This window comes from Dendrobates tinctorius, unplaced genomic scaffold (assembly GCF_039654945.1).
Source record: "Dendrobates tinctorius isolate UK_male_01 unplaced genomic scaffold, ASM3965494v1 ptg000064l, whole genome shotgun sequence".
Taxonomy (NCBI): Eukaryota; Metazoa; Chordata; class Amphibia; order Anura; family Dendrobatidae; genus Dendrobates; species Dendrobates tinctorius.
In genome coordinates, this window is record NW_027361732.1 from 43,172,717 (window position 1) to 43,198,128 (window position 25,412).

Genomic DNA, 25,412 nt, shown 5'->3' on the forward strand with positions numbered 1-25,412 from the left:
CAATGGGTAGTTGCAAAAATGCAGCAATAATGCAGGAATCAGTTTTGCTGTGCTTATGTTGAAAAATCTTAAGGAAATTAAATTATGCCTTTTTTAGGCCACTAAACTTTATGAACATGCACAAGAGACAGCAAAAACACTGCTTTTTCTAAGCAGCTTCTTTACTGTCAAGAGAGCAAGTATTGGCTGCGGAAAATAAACGCAGCAAAAGCGCAATGTGTGAACATACCCTGAAAGGGTTGTCCCACAAACAAAGTACATTTTAATTAATAAATCTTAGAATAAAATATTGTAATAATGTAATATGTTATATAAGAGCAGACAAAAGCATATAGCCTAATGGTCTAATTTAAATACTGTATGTAGTAACAAAGGATAAAAACCTTGAATAATACAGACAACAAAAGTATGATGTAAACAAAAGTGCCTGCCAAATACAGTAAGAAATCCCCACAGTAAATTCCTCCACACGCACAGTATGATGGGACCCTATTGTATACCCACCCTCAATCACCCGACAAAGAATGGTGACCCCATCACAGTATGATTCTCCAACTGTAATCCCCACAAAGCCCTCCATAGTATAATGGCTCCACGTTGTCCTCCATACAGTATAGTGACCCCACATAATCCTTCATACCCTCACATAGTGCTCCATACAGAATAGTGGCCCCACATAGTCCTTCATACAGTATAATGGCCTCACATAGTGCTCCATACAGTATAATGGCCCCACGTAGTCTTCCGTACAGTATAATGGCTCCATGTTGTCCTCCATACAGTATGATGGCCCCCACATAGTCCTCCATACAGTATAGTGGCCCCACATAGTCCTTCATACAGTATAGTGGCCTCACATAGTGCTCCATACAGTATAATGGCCCCACATAGTCCTCCGTACAGTATAATGACCCCATATAGTGCTTCATACAGTATGATGGCCTCACATAGTCCTCCTTACAGTATAATGGGCCCACATAGTGCTCCATATAGTATAATGGCCCCATAAACTTCCGTATAATGGCCCCACATAGTCTTCCACAGTATAATAGCCCTACATAGTCCTTTATACAGTATAATGGCCCCACATAGTGCTTCATACAGTATAATGGCCCCACATAGTCCTTCATACAGTACAATGGCCCAACATAGTGCTCCATACAGTATGATGGGCTCAGATAGTGCTCTATACAGTATAATGGCCCCACATAGTCCTTCACAGTATAATGTGCTCCATACAATACAATAGGTCCATATTAAAAAATTACTTACCTCTGACTGTTCTCCTGCTGCTCCTGTGTATTCATTGTGTTTTTAGATCCTCTGCACATCTTGGTACAGTGTGCATGTTGTAATGACGTCATCGCACCTGCTGCGCTGAGACTTCAGACGCAGAGGGGGAATGATGGGAGAGGAAGTGTCAGCTGGGGCACTCTCCTCCATCATAGATTTCAACTGTAACAGCATCTACGGTCCCCCGCCTGGCATCGGGTGCCAAATATACCAGATTTGGCCGGTGGGCCACGTTTGACATATATGCTCTAGCTCAACATAGGTTGAATTTCATGGACTGTGTGTCTTCTTTCAGCCTTAAAGGTGAAACTATAACACATGACGCCATTCTGACACAGTCATAAATAAGTTTTGATTTCATGAAATCTATTTAATTACTTTCTTATTTTATTACTTTCTATCATTCCGTTTAGACATGTGGATCCTATTATTTTTGTAGAAGACTATGCACTTAAGATAGTAATAGTGGTGTAGCTTGAAAGACTAGGGATCAAATGTAGAACCTGTAACAGGTCCCCCATCTGATATGCACCATTTATAATAATAGTGTAAGATAACAGCTCCAGAAACAGAGGGCAATTTCTCACTTTACATACTATAACCTTTTTGTGCTTATGCTTCTGAGCAATGTGGCAGCTTGCAGGAGAAATGATGCAATACTTCTATTTCCTCCCTGTCTCTGCTGGTGTTGAGACTCTTACACCAGCCTCTCTCATGCTGTTATATAGCCCCAAGCAGTGAAAAAGTTAAAGTTAGTGTAGCATATATTTTTTACAAATTAATAAATCTCTAAAAAATTGTGATCACGTATGGCAAGTTTGCATAACGACAAGTAGAGAAGAAATGTAACGGTGTATAATATTCAAATGTTACATCCAAAGCACAGTAGGGTTAAGTGTCAGACAGAGTTTACAGAATTGTGTCGAGGGTAACCATACAATATCAGATATTTAAGGGGTCGGTCACTATAATTGCCACAGAAAGCTGAGTTGGTTTACAATTGTAAAACATACGGTAGCTACAAGGACTTAAAAAAAAATGTATCATTAAGTGTTTGCAATGTAATCTGAGAGAAGGATGATGTAAGGACTTAGACCCTGATTCCAATGATGTGTCAATTGCTGGATTGCGTGGTGTAGTTTTGACTGAATCCCTGTTTTCTCTGTTGTAGATGTAGCAGTAGACAGAATGATGAGCTGTGTAAAATCCCACCCACACACCAGATTGGCAAATTCCTGTCTACGCTGTAAACTGTCAGCAAACTGCTAAGCTGTGGTGGGGGCGGGCTTACACAATTAGCCTGACTGACCTGCACTTGAGCTGTAGTCCTCTATTGATAATCTTCTGATAAGACACTGTTTGTATTGAAGCTACAACACACAGTCTAATAAGTGACACATCCTTGGAATCACGCTCTCTTGCTCTACATTATGCTGCTCTGAGATAAAATACTAAAAACTTTTGACAAATTCTCTTTAACAGTGGGGAAAGATGTCAATTGACGTGAACCTAGTCTAATAAATCCTACATATATAAAGAGGGAATTTAACATAATCCAACATAGCGATGAACATGATACTTTTTCCTATCTAGAAAAAAGAATGTTCATAATGGCTTAAATAAAAGGACAACTCCCTTAGAAATATATGAACCTATATAGAAATCGGAGTATAGCGCCAAAAATTCAAATAAGAAAAAATATGTTGTAATATCAAGATTATTTGCTCTTTATTAGTACAGGTGCAAAACAAGTACGTTAAAAAGTACAATCAAATGGTCAGATAACAGAGATGACACAAAGAGGAATGGAATCGCCGCACATGCATAATAAATGCAATGGTACAAAAATAATAATAAATAACCCCAGATCTGCATAGAGACCTATGCCCATGCAACAGAGTCTCACACTTGGCCGTCTATTGTTTGTACAGAAGTAAAGTTCATGCCCCCCGATGAAGCCAAGCGCGAAACGTGCGTAGGGGCTCTGGGGACTGGACACTCCGCACATGCACTTTCTCTATGGGTAAGCATGGTTACTGTTTCATCTTTTTCTCCATACCTTTCTGCACATAGCACTTTAATGGAAGGTTCTGTATGAATTCCCCATGCCCTTTGGCATGAACTTTACTTCTGTACAAACAATAGACGGCCAAGTGTGAGACTCTGCTGCATGGGCATAGGTCTCTATGCAGATCTGGGGTTATTTATTACTATTTTTGTACCATTGCATTTATTATGCATGTGCGGCGATTCCATTCCTCTTTGTGTCATCTCTGTTATCTGACCATTTGATTGTACTTTTTAACGTACTTGTTTTGCACCTGTACTAATAAAGAGCAAATAATCTTGATATTACAACATATTTTTTCTTATTTGAATTTTTGGCGCTATACTCCGATTTCTATATAGGTTCATATATAAAGAGGGCTTGTGGGTCGCAATGCAGTCTTGAACAGGGTCCCCAACTATCAGGGTTATTCAATAGTATTGATCTTCCTATATTGGCCAATGGTACCATTTTGGCTCTCCTACTTTCCAGGGACAAGGTGATAAGGCAACCCCTGCACACCCTATAGTTACGGCCCTACTTACGTAGATATATTAAGAGGTGAATCCACAAACCTGTACTACATTTGAACTATAAGGCTAAGTTCACACGTAGCGGAATTCCCGCGGAAGTTACCACGAGAATTTCGGAATTCCATTCCGCGGGAAAATCGCATTTTAAAATCCCACAATTTTCCCGTGGAAAAACTAGCGATTTGCAAGCGTAATTAGCTTGCAGAATGCTAGCATTTTCCAAGCGATTTGTAGCATCACTTGGAGAACTGATTTACAGGTTGGTCACACTCGTCAAACATAGTGTTTGACGAGTGTGACCAACTTTTTACTATTGAGGCCGCCTATGCGGCATCAATAGTAAAAAATATAATGTTAAAAATAAAAAAAAAATAAAAAAATTGGGTTATATTCACCTTCCGGCGTCCCGCGCAGCGTCCCCAGGCCTCCGCGATGCTCTGCAGGTCCCAGTCCCAGTGATGCATTGCGGCAATGACCTTTGATGACATTGCGGTCTCGTGACGCGACGTCAGTAAAGGTCATCGCAATGCATTACTGGGAACGGGAGCTGCCGCGTGTATTGCTGAAGCCTGGGGACACTGCGCGGGACGTCGGAAGATGAATATAACCCGATTTTTTTATTTTAATTCTATTTTTTACAGGGATATGGTACCCAAAGCCCGGAGGACAGTCTCCTCTCCTCCGGACTGTGGGTACCATCCGCAAATGTTCTGCTTACTTTTCGCATGGTGGGCAAAGCCACATGCGGAAAGTAAGCAGAACAATGCATTCCTATGTGGGCGGAATTGCCGCAATTCTGCAAATTAATAAGCATGCTGCGGATTTTTCCGCGATGCGATTCCACCGCGGGAAAATCCGCAGCATTAGCACAGCATTGCGCAATCCCATAGGATTGCATGGGATGCTGTTTTTTCACGTTTTCGCAGCAAAATCGAAAACGTGAAAAAACCTGAACGTGTGAACGCAGCCTACTAGTTAGCCATAGGGGTGTAAATAATATTTCCTCACCATAATCTTACATAAAAGTTGTAGACACTGATGTATTAATGTGGTGCAATCTTCAGAAGTTAAAGGGATCATGCTATGCACTGAAATGCAGACATGCTGCAATACCCAACCCAACCTATAAACAAGTGTGGGGCTGATTCCGAAGAAGAAGACTTTGCTGCTTATTATTCCTGGGAAGAATATAAAAATACTGTTAGTTCTACTGTTGGTCTCCTACCAAATAAAAGAGCAAGAACTGGAATCTTTTACCTTAATGTTTAATTTATAAGGTCTTCTTTAATCTAGAACTATTAGAGATGAAATAAGCATGAGTAATTATGATAGATACAGTTGTGGCCTAAAGTATTGACACCCCTGCAATTTTGTCAGATAATACTCAGTTTCTTCCTGAAAATGAATGCAAACACAAATTCTTTGGTATTATTATCTTCATTTAATTTGTCTTAAATGAAAAAGCACAAAAAGAATTGTCCTAAAGCCAAATTGGATATAATTCCACACCAAACATAAAAAAGAGGGTGGACAAAAGTATTGGCACTGTTCGAAAAATCATGTGATGCTTCTCTAATTTGTGTAATTAACAGCACCTTTAACTTACCTGTGGCACCTAACAGGTGTGGGCAATAACTAAATCACACTTGCAGCCAGTTGACATGGATTAAAGTTGACTCAACCTCTGTCCTGTGTCCTTGTGTGTACCACATTGAGCATGGAGAAACGAAAGAAGACCAAAGAACTGTTTGAGGACTTGAGAAACCAAATTGTGAGGAAGCATGAGCAATCTCAAGCCTACAAGCCCATCTCCAAAGACCAGAATGTTCCTGTGTCTACCGTGCGCAGTGTCATCAAGAAGTTTAAAGTCCATGGCACTGTGGCTAACCTCCCTAGATGTGGACGGAAAAGAACAATTGACAAGAGATTTCAATGCAAGATTGTGCGGATGTTGGATAAAGAACCTCGACTAACATCCAAACAAATTCAAGCTGCCCTGCACTCCGAGGGTACAACAGTGTCAACCCGTACTATCCGTTGGCGTCTGAATGAAAAGGGACTGTATGGTAGGAGACCGAGGAAGACCCCACTTCTTACCCCGAGACATAAAAAAGCCAGGCTGGAGTTTGCCAAAACTTACCTGAAAAAGCCTAAAACGTTTTGGAAGAATGTTCTCTGGTCAGATGAGACAAAAGTAGAGCTTTTTGGGCAAAGGCATCAACATAGAGTTTACAGGAGAAAAAAAGAGGCATTCAAAGAACACGGTCCCTACAGTCAAACATGGCGGAGGTTCCCTGATGTTTTGGGGTTGCTTTGCTGCCTCTGGCACTGGACTGCTTGACCGTGTGCATGGCGTTATGAAGTCTGAAGACGACCAACAAATTTTGCAGCATAATGTAGGGCCCAGTGTGAGAAAGCTGGGTCTCCCTCAGAGGTCATGGGTCTTCCAGCAGGACAATGACCCAAAACACACTTCAAAAAGCACTAGAAAATGATTTGAGAGAAAGCACTGGAGACTTCTAAGGTGGCCAGCAATGAGTCCAGACCTGAATCCCATTGAACACCTGTGGAGAGATCTAAAAATGGCAGTTTGGAGAAGGCACCCTTCTAATATCAGGGACAGGGAGCAGTTTGCCAAAGAAGAATGGTCTAAAATTCCAGCAGAGCATTGTAAGAAACTCATTGATGGTTACCGGAAGCGGTCGCAGTTATTTTGGCTAAAGGTTGTGCAACCAAGTATTAGGCTGAGGGTGCCAATACTTTTTTCTGGCCCATTTTTGGAGTTTTGTGTGAAACGATCAATGTTTTGCTTTTTGCTTCATTCTCTTTTGTGTTTTTTCATTTAAGACAAATTCAATGAAAATAATACCAAAGAATTTGTGTTTGCAATCATTTTCAGGAAGAAACTGAGTATTATCTGACAGAATTGCAGGGGTGTCAATATTTTTGGCCACAACTGTAGATAGATAGATAGATAATAGATAAATAGATAAATACATAGATATGGGATAGATATGAGGATATATGAGGATAGATGTGAGATAGATAGATAGATAGATAGATAGATAGATAGATAGATAGATAGATAGATAGATAGATAGATAGATATGAGATAGATAATAGATAGATGTGAGATAGATGAGACTTAAAAATATTTATTTGATGTTTGATTATATTTAATAGTCATTAACAGACCAATAATTAACAGCTGTTTATGTCTACTGAATTAAAAGGCAGCTCTAATGATGGCAAAGTCGCAAAGGTTAATTTTCTGTTTAGCCACCATTTATATCCGCAGATGTAGACGTGGTTTTCTGAAGCTTATCACATTTTTATTTTATATGATCAATCTTTTTTAGGCTTTAGAATTATATCTGCCTTTCTCTCAATCTCTTCTGGCATCAGACGTCCATAGCGCTCACACACCTACAGGTACGTAATAATATTTTATATGTAACAAGGTGTATAAAGTAACGAGTGCTATCATTTGTTGTCTGAAACATCCACCAAAGTACGTTCCATCCATTTCGCCTAGTTAATATGATTGCTCTCTCATTTTCGGACAGAACTCGATGCAGAGCACCAGACGCCTTGTAATTGACAACAACCCATACAGGCTTTAAGAATACGAGGATAGTGAAGAGTTCATCTTTTTTTTCTTTGCTCTGCCCTCCATACGTGTGAAAAGTTCCCTTCCCGAGCAGACTTTCTACATCGAGCCGTCCACAATGACAATTGTCGCCATTGATAGTGCTGTCTGTTTGTGCTATGACAGTTAGACAAAAGCTGAAATGTATTAAACATAGCAATCCATCATCTCGCAGATGGGAAGCAGAAGCCAGCGGAGTTCATGTACACTGCCTACTGCTAACAATGGCTGGAATAGGAACAGCTCCTGTGTATTCCTAGCACTGTCCTCAAACTTCAGGCGCAAAAAATGGACAAATAAATCCACACGCCTCAAAGTTAGCAAAAAGATTACAAAGTTTGCAGAGTGATTGCTCCAGACGAAGGGGAACGAAATGGTGAAACGAGGCACAGACCTAAAGAAGGAGCAATCACTTGTCACTTGTAAATATGACTTACAAACAAATGTCCCAATCAATGGGTGCAAGGCTAAGCAAGACTGCGGATAATATAAAAAACTAGGAGCCAAAACCGATGCATTCATTGAAAAGTAAAAAAGACACTTTTCTTAGGATTTCAGCCTTGTCATTTCCAATTTTCTGCTCTTTGGACATGCTTGTATTCAGATTCTGGAACATCTATTCAGCATATCAATCCTAATTAGACAATCTGTGTCTGGAAAGGATGAGAACGGGGTTATTTGCATAATTTAATCATAAATACTCAGTGATACATATTTCCAAATGCATTTGTACAATTATCTTTTCATCCTTAGGGCAATGGTATTAATATGATTAGGCAATATTTCTGGAAAAAAAAAAAAAACAGGCAAGTAGGCACTCTTTTTAACTGCAGCTTAAGGCGATATGAAAAATTAATTAATTTCTGAGGAAAATCAATTTCTCTACGTGACCACATTAGACATTACTAAACGAAGGCTCAAAGTCCTTTCTCCAGATGAACGTTTCCATTTTGTCTCGCAAACACTGACTGTCGAGTGAACATCCCAATAATTATGTTGTTAGGAGAGCTAAAACGATTTTTTTTTTCCCTCTTCGAATATACTGTATATCAATTATTAATTCATTTTTCGACTACATATGCGGCCACGTGACGCTGGAACACATTAGACCGAAAAGAAACTTTGCTTGACCGGTCACTTAAGAACAAAGCGATGGCGCTAAATCTATCGGAGACGATGTTTTATTAATGAATATCCTATTTAACGAAGACGTAAAATGCTTTTTTATCTGGGATCCCATCATTTACATTTGCGCTCCATAAACAGGCTTGTGTGATACGTTTCTCCCAAGTCATAGCATTTGTGATACAGATAATATTACAATCAAGAACCCAGGTGGTTAATCCCATTGTAGGAAAAGTCACTGGCTCGTGGGTTAATTACTAGAGAAAATCTGGGATTTCAAATGTATCGCTCTTCTTTTCTTTTCCTTTTTTTTTTTTGCCTCCGAGTGAACAAATATATAAATTACTACATGCAAATTTTCAGCATTCATTTAATTTGCATGAAGGTACTTGAACAAATTTTTGAATCCGAGGAGCTCATTTTTCATGCGTTTCGTCTTTCATCATAATCTAACATCTGTCATTTCTTTTTGAAGTTATTATCGGGCCTATTCCCATTTGGACACGGTTGCTGGGTGACCGGTATCTTAGCACCCACTTTGACAGGAACAGATGTGAAAATGATCAAGAGATTTCCCTAGGGTCCCTCAAATCACAAACAACTTGTATGAAAAACAAACAGCATCCTTGTCATGCACCCACCAAAGACCTCTCTACACCAGACCAGACTCCTTTATGCCTTTTCAATCAGGCTATTCAGCATTCTCCCCTGTGTCTACCCCTCCCTCACCTTAGACACATCAAAAAAAAAAAAACGTAAAGGAATGCCAATAATTTAGAGCAATGTCCTACACAATGTCTACAAACATCTCCAGCACCACAGAGCTGCAGACACTAATGCCGGGTTTTACTAGATGTCAACTACTGGGATTTACTAACTGCTTCAACTTGTAGCAGTTTAATCTTTAAACATATACCAAACGTGATCAATATCAGGCACAAAGATCAGTATTATAATATGGAACATAAAGTAACCGTATGCAACATACAGACCTCACACAAGAAACAATCACTTAACAAAAAGTTTATTTTACTCCGTAAAAAAAAAGAAATTACCTACACAAGCCGACGTTTTCTGAAATCACTTCTGAAAATAATATACATTTTTTTTTATATACCATAATTTCTTCCAAATTTACAGCAGTTCTATGCCAATTTGCACCTGCACCATGTCGGCACCAGACACGTGGGCACTCATTTTCAAGGTGATACATGTGAGAATTAGGTGCAATTTGTACAATTGACAAATTTTAGTTGGGAAAGCAAATGAGATCCAGTCTAAGGATTGTCATTACAGAAATAGTCTAATAGTGTAGCTTAGCGTAGTACTGGAATCATATATCTGTGTAGATAGATAGATAGATTTATGATAGATATGGGATAGATAGATAAATGTGAGAGAGATAGATTTATGATAGACCGATATAGATATGAAATAGATGATAGATACATTTTATATATACATATGGTGCTAATTGACCACAAATTGTATATATATATATATATATATATATATATATATATCTCCATTGTAAAATATTGTGGAATATATTTGTACTATAAAAATAAAAAGTGTATATATATATATATATATATATATATATATATATACCGTATATATATCTGAGCAGTATATGCTTATGTGTATGATTTACGACTGAAAGTCTACAAGGATTACCTGTAACGTTTAATCAAACGCTTTAAAATAATTTAGAGACGACCTGTACGACTCCAATAACAGGGCTCGGGCTGAAATCTGCTGACTCTTTTCCCATGGGATAGCTTGAATAAATGTAATTCTATGGTTTCATAAAAGGAGGTCAAGTTTCTCTCCCCTGGGGTCTTCTGGAAGGTCTGAAACATGGCTGAACCAATACTAAAAGTTCACACCCACGTGCACTACAAGAAGTGGGTGCTTTGGAGGAAATAGTTTTTATAGATGGGCGATACTGCCAGTTATTAGCAGTGAGGTTTCGAAAAAAAAAAAAAAGAATGTGGATACACACTTTTAGACAGCACTCTGGAACGACCTGGTCTATTTTAACATACAGTATGTATATATTAGCATTCTTCTGCAAAGTGCACCCCAGGCAGAGCAGAAGCTAACAAGGCTGTGATAACTCGCCGGATAGGTCACTCACTGGTTTTCCAACAGTTCCGTGTAGACCAACAGATAGATTACTCACACCTCACACTTGCGCCAGATGACACTCAGCTTTGCTATATATATTTAAATCTATATCGTATAAATCGTATCCAGTAGTCATTTACCACTGTAGTAATATTGTGCTCTCCATATGATCAATGGCAGAGTAAGTGGAGACTTATGGTTCGCGCTTCTTGTGGTCTTGGCCACATTATCTCCCGGTGGATGACAAGTAGGTTTATAGATTGCAAGCTACCTGGTAAAACAGATTACTGCTCCATCTAATCTTCTGGAGCATCCAGGACGAGATACTATCATTAGTGTTATACAAAATAAGGCGATATTGTCATAATGAATCCCTACAAACAATATTTTGCAAGGTTTTATGGTTGTACGTGTATTATATAGGTAGCAGTGATGATATTGCTTTTTAACTTTTCACTTGTCTCTACAAAGTTAAGATCATGTAACATCTTCAGACATCTACAAATTCCATGATACTAACGTGAGCGGTGTCCAATGACAAACTCAGCCCTGGTACATCTGACAAAAATGTTTTGGTCTTATGAGTTTTATGTGTTTATTACATGTATGATATTACCCTGTACCAGGCAGTATACAGAGATAGAAAAATATAAAGTAGCTGTCGGTATTTAATGGTTAATGACTAAAACTTTCTATGTGTAGAAATGGCAAACAACAGTAGATATCGGTATAGATGAAAATCCAGATTTGCGCACAGGTACACTTACATTTTTTCCTAAATTTACTCTTTATTATATTATTTATCCATTGCATCAGAAACTTTACATTTTCTTTTCGCCCTTCTACCTCCTTTCTAAAGCTTCCTACATAATAATAATAATGCTTTACTTTAAAAAGCTTCCTACATGTTTGAAATCATGTTTATAGATCGCATTGATCAGCGTCGCTTCCGGCAGCTTTTTCCATAGAATTTTGGCAAATCGGTCAATTTGTGTCTTTAGGATATAATTGTGTCCCTTATTCTCACCGCTTCATCTTGATCGTTTCATTCTCCTGACCCGGCATTTAAATTGTGAATTACACACTTGTATTGGCCGCATTTATTCTATTTGTACCCTGCTTATTTTCTATCCATATTTCATCGTCACCGGCAGAGCCTCGAGTTTCCACGTCGCCTTCCAGAGACGTTTGCTGTTCCATTTTTTATTTAAGAAGCAGATGTGGTTGTAACGTGGGCAGAGGGACCCTGTGTGTTTTTCGGTGACAGTACAAGTGACTTCTTGTCTGACCTTGGGCGAGCTGCATTTAATTGTGCCTCCGGCTATCCAACTGTAATTGAGTAGTAACGGAATGGCCAGAAGTGTAAATTGCTTGGAGGGCCTTTGGAAAGGTAATCTATAGATACTAAATTTTGATTATGACAGCTGATATGGATTTTTTTTCTAAGATATACTTTTCCAAATAAGATAGATCAACAAAATGTGACTTCTGGCTTTAATAAAATGTATCTTCGACTTCTCGTAACCCTTTCAGTACTGGCTTGCTAAGGTTATGTAATATCTCGCAGGTTCCTCAGTAGGCTGTAGTCTATCTAACATCTTATAAACATGGAATTTCCACCCAGAGATTTAATTTAACGATGGAAACTAAAACAAACGCATCATGTTATCAGACCCAACATTTTATCATACTATAACATTAACGCTTCGGGACACACGTTCATATCTTTATCCTTAGCTGCTAATTCGTGGCAAATAGATGTAGCAGCTTTATAGAAAAATAATGAATTATATATAAAAATATAATATTTTATTGTGATAAAAAATAGTAAATTATACAAAAATGTATAGATATTTTTTCTTCAATTTTAGCAGCAAGTAATAGGTGATAGAAATGCATACATTGTGCGTACAGCGCTATGGAATATGTCAGCTCTATGTAAGTTAATTGAAATAAAGATAAATAATGAATATATTTTGGGCTAGAAATAAATCCTAGAAAATAAAATGACTACATAGTTCACATATATATATATATATATATATATATATTTGTGTGTATGTGGTATACTTCTAATGGATGCTTCTTAGAGACACAAGTTTCACTATATTGAATGCAATAAAGGGCCACACTGTGGACTTCTCAGAAACTCATCAGTCGAATGTCAAAGTTTGGCATCCGAGTAACAGATCTAACATGTACTATGGATAACAACGACACAATTAATCTTAAAGTCAAAGGCGGATCCTTAGATGAATAGTTATCCAGTATTAAATGCTATTACAAAAAAACGTCATTAGACAAGGTTATCTATCTCAGATGCATCAGCAGCTCATCCTTATAAATGTAAATGTGTGAAAAATGTAAAGGCAAGTTCACATATAAACAAAAAAAAAAATCAAAATCCATTTTACGACAAGCAGGTAATTCTGAATAATATTGAATAATATACTAAAAATGTCAGCGTATACGTATCCTTAGAATGACCCAATCCACAGATCTATAATTAATTGTAAGATGACAGCTAATATTTAGTATTGAGTTGAATAAAAAAAAGTAAATAAATGTAATAATTAGATATAACTGAGAAAAAAAAATTTGTGACAAAAATAATGCAAGGACTTAGAATTTGTAACATGGAGAAAAAATAGATGTGCTCAAACTGTATCACTTTTTCCTTGGCAAATTCTAATAATCGTGAAAAAATTGAGAAACACTTTGTTGGAAATATATATTTTTATGCCCTGGCATTCTAATCCTCACAAAGACAAACGAAATTCCTCTGGCATTAGCGAGCAGCTAAATCATTAATTATTAGTTATAAATGGATGACAACACTACAAAGGAAGAACAGTCAGTCAGCCCCTGAAAGTGAGGCTTCGCTGGGGTCAAGCTGGAAATTACAAACAAAGCTTTAATTATAAAGGAACCTTTATATGAAAGAAATGGAGGATCTCTAACTTAAATAAACTTTCTGGAGGTGCAGTGCTGAGAGCTGATCAGAGGTGGGCTGCCAGCAGTGGAGAATGTGCTGTTTTCACCAGCAGTCATGTAATGTCTCCATGTCCTTGATATAACATATACCACAAAATAACAAATAAATGAGCCGAGGGTAAAGGTCAGAACCACAAGCAAAGCTATGATAAACACATCAACTAATTAACTGCAAATGCAACGTGCTCGAACAAAAGCATTCCTAAATGGAGCATGAAGTGGGGGGATGTCTGCTAGTGTACTCTAGAATATATATATATATATTTACATATGGAATAAACATAAATATTAATGATACAAATGGATAATTAGCATGGATATAATTTACTAATACAGCAGTATCGTTAATATCTGATATTTGGGGCTGTGAGAAATAACCTTATCAGGATACATAGCAGGATTTAGTGGGTCCAGATTGGCAGGTGTGGTTTACATTGTTTAATTAGTTTCATTAAATAAAAATAAATAAACGCCTTTAATCGGAAACAAAATGTTATTAAAGAAAATAACTTTTTTATGAAATCCATGGATAATAATGTGTGTCCCTGTATGAAATTGACTGTGCCCAACACTGTCAGGTTTAAAAATAATAGAATGTGCTCAAATGTAGTAATATATATATATGTAGTGTGTTTGTGTTTATACATTAATTTGATGTGTTTTGCAAGTTAATTACAACATGGAGTAACACTCTTCTTCCTCTTGTCTATATTTGGGTCCCTCAGCTATGGCTGATCTGCCAATTTGCTGATTAGAAAGTTGCTCTGACCTTTTCATACACTTTTACATTTCATGTGTGCTGTAATCTTGCTGGATAGTAAACCCTTCTGAGGGTCACTGGATTTATGGTTTGTGTCCAGTACAGTGACTATCAGTGGAATCTGCCCCCCATGGGAGCAGACAGCTCTCTGGTGTCCCAGTAGGTCACTTGCTCTCTTCTTCATCTCCAAACATGTAAATCCCCTGTGAGTTCCATGAAGTGTCACATGCTGATCCCGCAACCAATGATCGCACCTAGACCAGGCTGTGGATGCCACAGATGAACCTTCCCCTGGAGTATAGTTTATTATGTTTGTTTACAGGAATAATCTTCTGGTTGCCTGTCTAATGTTTCAAGATGACTTTTAGCAGTGGTTTTTAATCAGCCTCCCCCCAGACACCTCTTCCAATTCCCCTGCTCCCTTTAACAATTTGCTCTAATGCGTTTCTGCTTGTTCCTCAACACTAAACTTTCTGAATGTTTCCAGAGGGGAGCAGCAGCTTCATCCCCAGCTACCCCAACAGCTTACCTATATTAATAAAGGGTATTACACATGGCGGCAGCAGCTGATAGCCTGGAGCCCCTAAAAATAGATCCCGCAACATCCCATAATCACTTTAGCATTGATGTTAGTACTATAATACAAATGAGGATGTGATGAACCATGCTATTAGCGAGTCTGGGTAGCTACTGTAATAATTGCCCTATTAAAGAGTTAACCATCTCATGGAAATACTGCAAAACTTTCCTTATGGTATTTTCAGCATGAAATCTGGCCACAGAAATGGAACAATAGTGACCTCCAGAGAACGTATTGATCGGACGCTGATCAGTGATCAATAATCATAAAGGTGTGTCACATGTAATCGCCAATCTGAATAGCCCGAAATGACAATGGCAGCCAGAAAACAAAGCAAAACCATGAAACATACAGAGATCGCCTGGGTCAGGCTAAAATATTATGCACAGATAAGGCAGTTGGGTCACTTAATACATCCAAAGCCACAAATAAATCTATGTATCTGTGTGTGTATATATATCCTTATGACAATACCTGCATTGTTCATGGTTAATCAATGGAAGGGTTAAAGGCGACACCAGGTAGATACTGGGATGCAGTGGCAAGTTGTCAGGGTGCACTGGCAAGTTGTCAGGGTGCACTTCCAGACATTATCCTTCCCCATGAGTGTTTCACATGGTTTACAGGACAGATATAACATAAAGCTGGAACATAAGTGAGACTTTCTGTACCACCCAGCTCCAGGATGGACTTCCTAGATGGAAGTGGCTAGATCTCCTGGTGACATGCCAGCTTGCCTCATGGTGGGGGGTATGGACCCATAAACTTAGCAGTCACAGTGTACTCACCTAGCGTTTGTGCAGTCGTTGTAGAGGGTCTCAAAATCCTTCCTGGAAATGAGTTTGCAGCGGTTGACCCCTGGTTGAATGGCCCCCAATCCCCTCAAGATCCGGACCTGCTCCACGTTACACACCACTGGGGTGATCTCCAGCCTCTTGAGCTTGGTGTAGACGGTATGAAGCCCCCCCACCAGATGCTTCAAGAAGAGGTCAAAAGCCTGGGGCAAGCAGATGAGCTCACTACCCTCCACTGTGAAGGAGGCCACCTTGGCCCCTCTGAGGTCCACCATCCTGCACTCATTGTTCTGAGGGATGTTCTCCACTGGAGAGGGAGTGGAGTAGACCGGCTTGCCGGGCAGGCTGGTGCTGGGGGCACTGCTGCTGCTTGTGGAGGTGGAGGAGGTGGTGCCGCTGGAGGTGCTGGGGATGGCAGCGCTGTGGTGGTGGCTGCTGCTGGTGGCCAGGCTGGGGCTACCGCTGCTCCCACCACCTCCTGCTGCTGTCCCTGGGCTGCTGGTGACAATGCTGACGCTGGTGGCAGCGGAGCTGCTGATGCTGGAGGTCACCGTGGTGGCCGCAATGGGCTCCGGTCTGTACAGACTTGGTCCAGATGAAGAAGGAGTCGGAGAAGCTGAAGATGAGGAGGACGCGGACGTGGAGATCACTGGCTGAGGGGTCACCAGCTGGGTCGGTGGGATGAGAGCAGCCGGCACGGCCATGGTCACATAGGAGTCCTCCCAGAGTAACACTGCTGACAGAAGCTGCGCTGTGGGGAGGGGAAAGTTCCACGGGGAACTCACATATAATACACGCGTGACAAAGAGTCCGGGGGGAGGATTAACCCCTGATCCCCCACAAGTGCACAGCCCCGGAGGCAGCAGCAGCAGGCACTGGCGCTGGGTGATTGTCTCTGGTCTTCCCCGAGTCTCAGCAGAAAGTTGAGAGATGAAGGTGAAGAGGAGGAGGAGGCTGGCAGGACCCCGGCGCTGGCTGGCAGCACATTGATCAAAGATTGAGCACGAATGACAGAAGGAAAATGAGGCTGAAAAGTGCTGCCTGTCTGTTCACGGGTTGTTGTTGTCACACGGTGCAGGGGAGGAGCTCAGCCAACTTGTGCTCTGCTCCCAAGCTGCAGCCCTGGAGGATGGAGGCACAGGGCTTCCTGGTGTCACTCTGCCAGCCACAGCACTCCAGGAACTCCTCTGCCAGACCAGCACTCATGCAGCTTCCCTGCCAGCCCTGCACCCATGTAACTTCCCTGCCAGCCCTGCACCCATGTAACTTCCCTGCCAGCCCTGCACCCATGTAACTTCTCTGCCAGCCCTGCACCCATGTAACTTCTCTGCCAGCCCTGCACCCATGTAACTTCTCTGCCAGCCCTGCACCCATGTAACTTCCCTGCCAGCCCTGCACCCATGTAACTTCTCTGCCAGCCCTGCACCCATGTAACTTCTCTGCCAGCCCTGCACCCATGTAACTTCCCTGCCAGCCCTGCACCCATGTAACTTCCCTGCCAGCCCTGCACCCATGTAACTTCCCTGCCAGCCCTGCACCCATGTAACTTCCCTGCCAGCCCTGCACCCATGTAACTTCCCTGCCAGCCCTGCACCCATGTAACTTCTCTGCCAGCCCTGCACCCATGTAACTTCTCTGCTAGCCCTGCACCCATGTAACTTCCCTGCTAGCCCTGCACCCATGTAACTTCCCTGCCAGCCCTGCACCCATGTAACTTCTCTGCCAGCCCTGCACCCATGTAACTTCCCTGCCAGCCCTGCACCCATGTAACTTCCCTGCCAGCCCTGCACCCATGTAACTTCCCTGCCAGCCCTGCACTCATGTAACTTCCCTGCCAGCCCTGCACCCATGTAACTTCCCTGCCAGCCCTGCACCCATGTAATTTCTCTGCCAGCCCTGCACTCATGTAACTTCCCTGCTAGCCCTGCACCCATCTAACTTCCCTGCCAGCCCTGCACCCATGTAACTTCTCTGCCAGCCCTGCACCCATGTAACTTCTCTGCCAGTCCAGCACCCATGTAACTTCCCTGCCAGCCCTACACCCATGTAACTTCCCTGCCAGCCCTGCACCCATGTAACTTCCCTGCCAGCCCTACACCCATGTAACTTCTCTGCCAGCCCTGCCCCATGTAACTTCCCTGCCAGCCCTGCACCCATGTAACTTCTCTGCCAGTCCAGCACCCATGTAACTTCCCTGCCAGCCCTGCACCCATGTAACTTCCCTGCCAGCCCTGCACCCATGTAACTTCTCTGCCAGCCCTGCACCCATGTAACTTCTCTGCCAGCCCTGCACCCATGTAACTTCCCTGCTAGCCCTGCACCCATTTAACTTCCCTGCCAGTCCTGCACCCATGTAACTTCTCTGCCAGCCCTGCACCCATGTAACTTCTCTGCCAGCCCTGCACCCATGTAACTTCCCTGCCAGCCCTGCACCATGTAACTTCTCTGCCAGCCCTGCACCCATGTAACTTCTCTGCCAGCCCTGCACCCATGTAACTTCTCTACCAGCCCTGCACCCATGTAACTTCTCTGCCAGCCCTGCACCCATGTAACTTCCCTGTCAGCCCTGCACCCATGTAACTTCCCTGCCAGCCCTGCACCCATGTAACTTCTCTGCCAGCCCTGCACCCATGTAACTTCCCTGCCAGCCCTGCACCCACGTAACTTCCCTGCCAGCCCTGCACCCACGTAACTTCTCTGCCAGCCATGCACCCACGTAACTTCCCTGCCAGGCCTGCACCCATGTAACTTCTCTACCAGACCTGCACCCATGTAACTTCTCTGCCAGCCCTACACCCATGTAACTTCCCTGCCAGCCCTGCACCCATGTAACTTCCCTGCCAGCCCTACACCCATGTAACTTCTCTGCCAGCCCTGCCCCATGTAACTTCCCTGCCAGCCCTGCACCCATGTAACTTCTCTGCCAGTCCAGCACCCATGTAACTTCCCTGCCAGCCCTGCACCCATGTAACTTCCCTGCCAGCCCTGCACCCATGTAACTTCTCTGCCAGCCCTGCACCCATGTAACTTCTCTGCCAGCCCTGCACCCATGTAACTTCCCTGCTAGCCCTGCACCCATTTAACTTCCCTGCCAGTCCTGCACCCATGTAACTTCTCTGCCAGCCCTGCACCCATGTAACTTCTCTGCCAGCCCTGCACCCATGTAACTTCCCTGCCAGCCCTGCACCATGTAACTTCTCTGCCAGCCCTGCACCCATGTAACTTCTCTGCCAGCCCTGCACCCATGTAACTTCTCTACCAGCCCTGCACCCATGTAACTTCTCTGCCAGCCCTGCACCCATGTAACTTCCCTGTCAGCCCTGCACCCATGTAACTTCCCTGCCAGCCCTGCACCCATGTAACTTCTCTGCCAGCCCTGCACCCACGTAACTTCCCTGCCAGCCCTGCACCCACGTAACTTCCCTGCCAGCCCTGCACCCACGTAACTTCTCTGCCAGCCATGCACCCACGTAACTTCCCTGCCAGCCCTGCACCCATGTAACTTCTCTACCAGACCTGCACCCATGTAACTTCCCTGCCAGCCCTGCACCCATGTAACTTCTCTGCCAGCCCTGCACCCATGTAACTTCCCTGCTAGCCCTGCACCCATTTAACTTCCCTGCCAGTCCTGCACCCATGTAACTTCTCTGCCAGCCCTGCACCCATGTAACTTCTCTGCCAGCCCTGCACCCATGTAACTTCCCTGCCAGCCCTGCACCATGTAACTTCTCTGCCAGCCCTGCACCCATGTAACTTCTCTGCCAGCCCTGCACCCATGTAACTTCTCTACCAGCCCTGCACCCATGTAACTTCTCTGCCAGCCCTGCACCCATGTAACTTCCCTGTCAGCCCTGCACCCATGTAACTTCCCTGCCAGCCCTGCACCCATGTAACTTCTCTGCCAGCCCTGCACCCACGTAACTTCCCTGCCAGCCCTGCACCCACGTAACTTCCCTGCCAGCCCTGCACCCACGTAACTTCTCTGCCAGCCATGCACCCACGTAACTTCCCTGCCAGCCCTGCACCCATGTAACTTCTCTACCAGACCTGCACCCATGTAACTTCCCTGCCAGCCCTGCACCCATGTAACTTCCCTGCCAGCCCTGCACCCATGTAACTTCTCTGCCAGCCCTGCACCCATGTAACTTCTCTGCCAGCCCTGCACCCATGTAACTTCTCTGCCAGCCCTGCACCCATGTAACTTCCCTGCCAGCCCTGCACCCATGTAACTTCCCTGCCAGCCCTGCACCCATGTAACTTCCCTGCCAGCCCTGCACCCATGTAACTTCCCTGCCAGCCCTGCACCCATGTAACTTCCCTGCCAGCCCTGCACCCATGTAACTTCTCTGCCAGCCCTGCACCCATGTAACTTCTCTGCTAGCCCTGCACCCATGTAACTTCCCTGCTAGCCCTGCACCCATGTAACTTCCCTGCCAGCCCTGCACCCATGTAACTTCTCTGCCAGCCCTGCACCCATGTAACTTCCCTGCCAGCCCTGCACCCATGTAACTTCCCTGCCAGCCCTGCACCCATGTAACTTCCCTGCCAGCCCTGCACTCATGTAACTTCCCTGCCAGCCCTGCACCCATGTAACTTCCCTGCCAGCCCTGCACCCATGTAATTTCTCTGCCAGCCCTGCACTCATGTAACTTCCCTGCTAGCCCTGCACCCATCTAACTTCCCTGCCAGCCCTGCACCCATGTAACTTCTCTGCCAGCCCTGCACCCATGTAACTTCTCTGCCAGTCCAGCACCCATGTAACTTCCCTGCCAGCCCTACACCCATGTAACTTCCCTGCCAGCCCTGCACCCATGTAACTTCCCTGCCAGCCCTACACCCATGTAACTTCTCTGCCAGCCCTGCCCCATGTAACTTCCCTGCCAGCCCTGCACCCATGTAACTTCTCTGCCAGTCCAGCACCCATGTAACTTCCCTGCCAGCCCTGCACCCATGTAACTTCCCTGCCAGCCCTGCACCCATGTAACTTCTCTGCCAGCCCTGCACCCATGTAACTTCTCTGCCAGCCCTGCACCCATGTAACTTCCCTGCTAGCCCTGCACCCATTTAACTTCCCTGCCAGTCCTGCACCCATGTAACTTCTCTGCCAGCCCTGCACCCATGTAACTTCTCTGCCAGCCCTGCACCCATGTAACTTCCCTGCCAGCCCTGCACCATGTAACTTCTCTGCCAGCCCTGCACCCATGTAACTTCTCTGCCAGCCCTGCACCCATGTAACTTCTCTACCAGCCCTGCACCCATGTAACTTCTCTGCCAGCCCTGCACCCATGTAACTTCCCTGTCAGCCCTGCACCCATGTAACTTCCCTGCCAGCCCTGCACCCATGTAACTTCTCTGCCAGCCCTGCACCCATGTAACTTCCCTGCCAGCCCTGCACCCACGTAACTTCCCTGCCAGCCCTGCACCCACGTAACTTCTCTGCCAGCCATGCACCCACGTAACTTCCCTGCCAGGCCTGCACCCATGTAACTTCTCTACCAGACCTGCACCCATGTAACTTCTCTGCCAGCCCTACACCCATGTAACTTCCCTGCCAGCCCTGCACCCATGTAACTTCCCTGCCAGCCCTACACCCATGTAACTTCTCTGCCAGCCCTGCCCCATGTAACTTCCCTGCCAGCCCTGCACCCATGTAACTTCTCTGCCAGTCCAGCACCCATGTAACTTCCCTGCCAGCCCTGCACCCATGTAACTTCCCTGCCAGCCCTGCACCCATGTAACTTCTCTGCCAGCCGTGCACCCATGTAACTTCTCTGCCAGCCCTGCACCCATGTAACTTCCCTGCTAGCCCTGCACCCATTTAACTTCCCTGCCAGTCCTGCACCCATGTAACTTCTCTGCCAGCCCTGCACCCATGTAACTTCTCTGCCAGCCCTGCACCCATGTAACTTCCCTGCCAGCCCTGCACCATGTAACTTCTCTGCCAGCCCTGCACCCATGTAACTTCTCTGCCAGCCCTGCACCCATGTAACTTCTCTACCAGCCCTGCACCCATGTAACTTCTCTGCCAGCCCTGCACCCATGTAACTTCCCTGTCAGCCCTGCACCCATGTAACTTCCCTGCCAGCCCTGCACCCATGTAACTTCTCTGCCAGCCCTGCACCCACGTAACTTCCCTGCCAGCCCTGCACCCACGTAACTTCCCTGCCAGCCCTGCACCCACGTAACTTCTCTGCCAGCCATGCACCCACGTAACTTCCCTGCCAGCCCTGCACCCATGTAACTTCTCTACCAGACCTGCACCCATGTAACTTCTCTGCCAGCCCTGCACTCATGTAACTTCTCTGCCAGCCCTGCACCCATGTAACTTCTCTGCCAGCCCTGCACTCATGTATCTTCCCTGCCAGCCCTGCACTCATGTAACTTCCCTGCCAGCCCTGCACCCATGTAACTTCTCTGCCAGCCCTGCACTCATGTAACTTCCCTGCCAGCCCTGCACCCATGTAACTTCCCTGCCAGCCCTGCACCCATGTAACTTCTCTACCAGACCTGCACCCATGTAACTTCTCTGCCAGCCCTGCACTCATGTAACTTCTCTGCCAGCCCTGCACCCATGTAACTTCTCTGCCAGCCCTGCACTCATGTATCTTCCCTGCCAGCCCTGCACTCATGTAACTTCCCTGCCAGCCCTGCACCCATGTAACTTCTCTGCCAGCCCTGCACCCATGTAACTTCCCTGCCAGCCCTGCACCCACGTAACTTCCCTGCCAGCCCTGCACCCACGTAACTTCTCTGCCAGCCATGCACCCACGTAACTTCCCTGCCAGCCCTGCACCCATGTAACTTCTCTACCAGACCTGCACCCAGGTAACTTCTCTGCCAGCCCTGCACTCATGTAACTTCTCTGCCAGCCCTGCACCCATGTAACTTCTCTGCCAGCCCTGCACTCATGTATCTTCCCTGCCAGCCCTGCACCCATGTAACTTCCCTGCCAGCCCTGCACCCATGTAACTTCTCTGCCAGCCCTGCACTCATGTAACTTCTCTGCCAGCCCTGCACCCATGTAACTTCTCTGCCAGCCCTGCACCCATGTAACTTCCCTGCCAGCCCTGCACCCATGTAACTTCCCTGCCAGCCCTGCACCCACGCAACTTCTCTGCCAGCCCTGCACCCACGTAACTTCCCTGCCAGCCCTGCACTCATGTAACTTCTCTACCAGACCTGCACCCATGTAACTTCCCTGCCAGCCCTGCACCCATGTAACTTCTCTGCCAGCTCTGCACCCATGTAACTTCCCTGCCAGCCCTGCACCCATGTAACTTCTCTGCCAGCCCTGCACCCATGTAACTTCTCTGCCAGCCCTGCACCCATGTAACTTCTCTGCCAGCCCTGCACCCATGTAACTTCCCTGCCAGCCCTGCACCCATGTAACTTCTCTACCAGACCTGCACCCATGTAACTTCCCTGCCAGCCCTGCACTCATGTAACTTCTCTGCCAGCCCTGCACCCATGTAACTTCCCTGCCAGCCCTGCACCCATGTAACTTCTCTGCCAGTCCTGCACCCATGTAACTTCCCTGCCAGCCCTGCACCCACGTAACTTCCCTGCCAGCCCTGCACCATGTAACTTCTCTGCCAGCCCTGCACCCATGTAACTTCCCTGCCAGCCCTGCACCATGTAACTTCTCTGCCAGCCCTGCACCCATGTAACTTCTCTGCCAGCCCTGCACCCATGTAACTTCTCTACCAGCCCTGCACCCATGTAACTTCTCTGCCAGCCCTGCACCCATGTAACTTCCCTGTCAGCCCTGCACCCATGTAACTTCCCTGCCAGCCCTGCACCCATGTAACTTCTCTGCCAGCCCTGCACCCACGTAACTTCCCTGCCAGCCCTGCACCCACGTAACTTCCCTGCCAGCCCTGCACCCACGTAACTTCTCTGCCAGCCATGCACCCACGTAACTTCCCTGCCAGCCCTGCACCCATGTAACTTCTCTACCAGACCTGCACCCATGTAACTTCCCTGCCAGCCCTGCACCCATGTAACTTCCCTGCCAGCCCTGCACCCATGTAACTTCTCTGCCAGCCCTGCACCCATGTAACTTCTCTGCCAGCCCTGCACCCATGTAACTTCTCTGCCAGCCCTGCACCCATGTAACTTCCCTGCCAGCCCTGCACCCATGTAACTTCCCTGCCAGCCCTGCACCCATGTAACTTCCCTGCCAGCCCTGCACCCATGTAACTTCCCTGCCAGCCCTGCACCCATGTAACTTCCCTGCCAGCCCTGCACCCATGTAACTTCTCTGCCAGCCCTGCACCCATGTAACTTCTCTGCTAGCCCTGCACCCATGTAACTTCCCTGCTAGCCCTGCACCCATGTAACTTCCCTGCCAGCCCTGCACCCATGTAACTTCTCTGCCAGCCCTGCACCCATGTAACTTCCCTGCCAGCCCTGCACCCATGTAACTTCCCTGCCAGCCCTGCACCCATGTAACTTCCCTGCCAGCCCTGCACTCATGTAACTTCCCTGCCAGCCCTGCACCCATGTAACTTCCCTGCCAGCCCTGCACCCATGTAATTTCTCTGCCAGCCCTGCACTCATGTAACTTCCCTGCTAGCCCTGCACCCATCTAACTTCCCTGCCAGCCCTGCACCCATGTAACTTCTCTGCCAGCCCTGCACCCATGTAACTTCTCTGCCAGTCCAGCACCCATGTAACTTCCCTGCCAGCCCTACACCCATGTAACTTCCCTGCCAGCCCTGCACCCATGTAACTTCCCTGCCAGCCCTACACCCATGTAACTTCTCTGCCAGCCCTGCCCCATGTAACTTCCCTGCCAGCCCTGCACCCATGTAACTTCTCTGCCAGTCCAGCACCCATGTAACTTCCCTGCCAGCCCTGCACCCATGTAACTTCCCTGCCAGCCCTGCACCCATGTAACTTCTCTGCCAGCCCTGCACCCATGTAACTTCTCTGCCAGCCCTGCACCCATGTAACTTCCCTGCTAGCCCTGCACCCATTTAACTTCCCTGCCAGTCCTGCACCCATGTAACTTCTCTGCCAGCCCTGCACCCATGTAACTTCTCTGCCAGCCCTGCACCCATGTAACTTCCCTGCCAGCCCTGCACCATGTAACTTCTCTGCCAGCCCTGCACCCATGTAACTTCTCTGCCAGCCCTGCACCCATGTAACTTCTCTACCAGCCCTGCACCCATGTAACTTCTCTGCCAGCCCTGCACCCATGTAACTTCCCTGTCAGCCCTGCACCCATGTAACTTCCCTGCCAGCCCTGCACCCATGTAACTTCTCTGCCAGCCCTGCACCCATGTAACTTCCCTGCCAGCCCTGCACCCACGTAACTTCCCTGCCAGCCCTGCACCCACGTAACTTCTCTGCCAGCCATGCACCCACGTAACTTCCCTGCCAGGCCTGCACCCATGTAACTTCTCTACCAGACCTGCACTCATGTAACTTCTCTGCCAGCCCTACACCCATGTAACTTCCCTGCCAGCCCTGCACCCATGTAACTTCCCTGCCAGCCCTACACCC

At 45.8% G+C, this 25,412-nt stretch overlaps 1 protein-coding gene across 7 annotated transcripts in view; it reads right to left on the reverse strand.

Moving 5' to 3' along the window:
* Nucleotides 1-16,953, reverse strand: part of DACH1 (dachshund family transcription factor 1) — a 502,896-nt gene extending 485,943 nt beyond the window's left edge. For 5 of the 7 annotated variants that reach the window (XM_073580369.1, XM_073580368.1, XM_073580367.1 and 2 more), the window contains exon 1: nucleotides 15,900-16,758. In XM_073580369.1, the coding sequence (XP_073436470.1) occupies nucleotides 15,900-16,609 (710 nt within the window). In that variant the 5' untranslated portion in view covers nucleotides 16,610-16,758. Of the gene's footprint in view, nucleotides 1-15,899 lie in introns of all 7 variants that reach the window. The other 2 variants (XM_073580370.1, XM_073580364.1) reach the window with 2 other exon arrangements.
* Nucleotides 16,954-25,412: the final 8,459 nt, after the last annotated feature.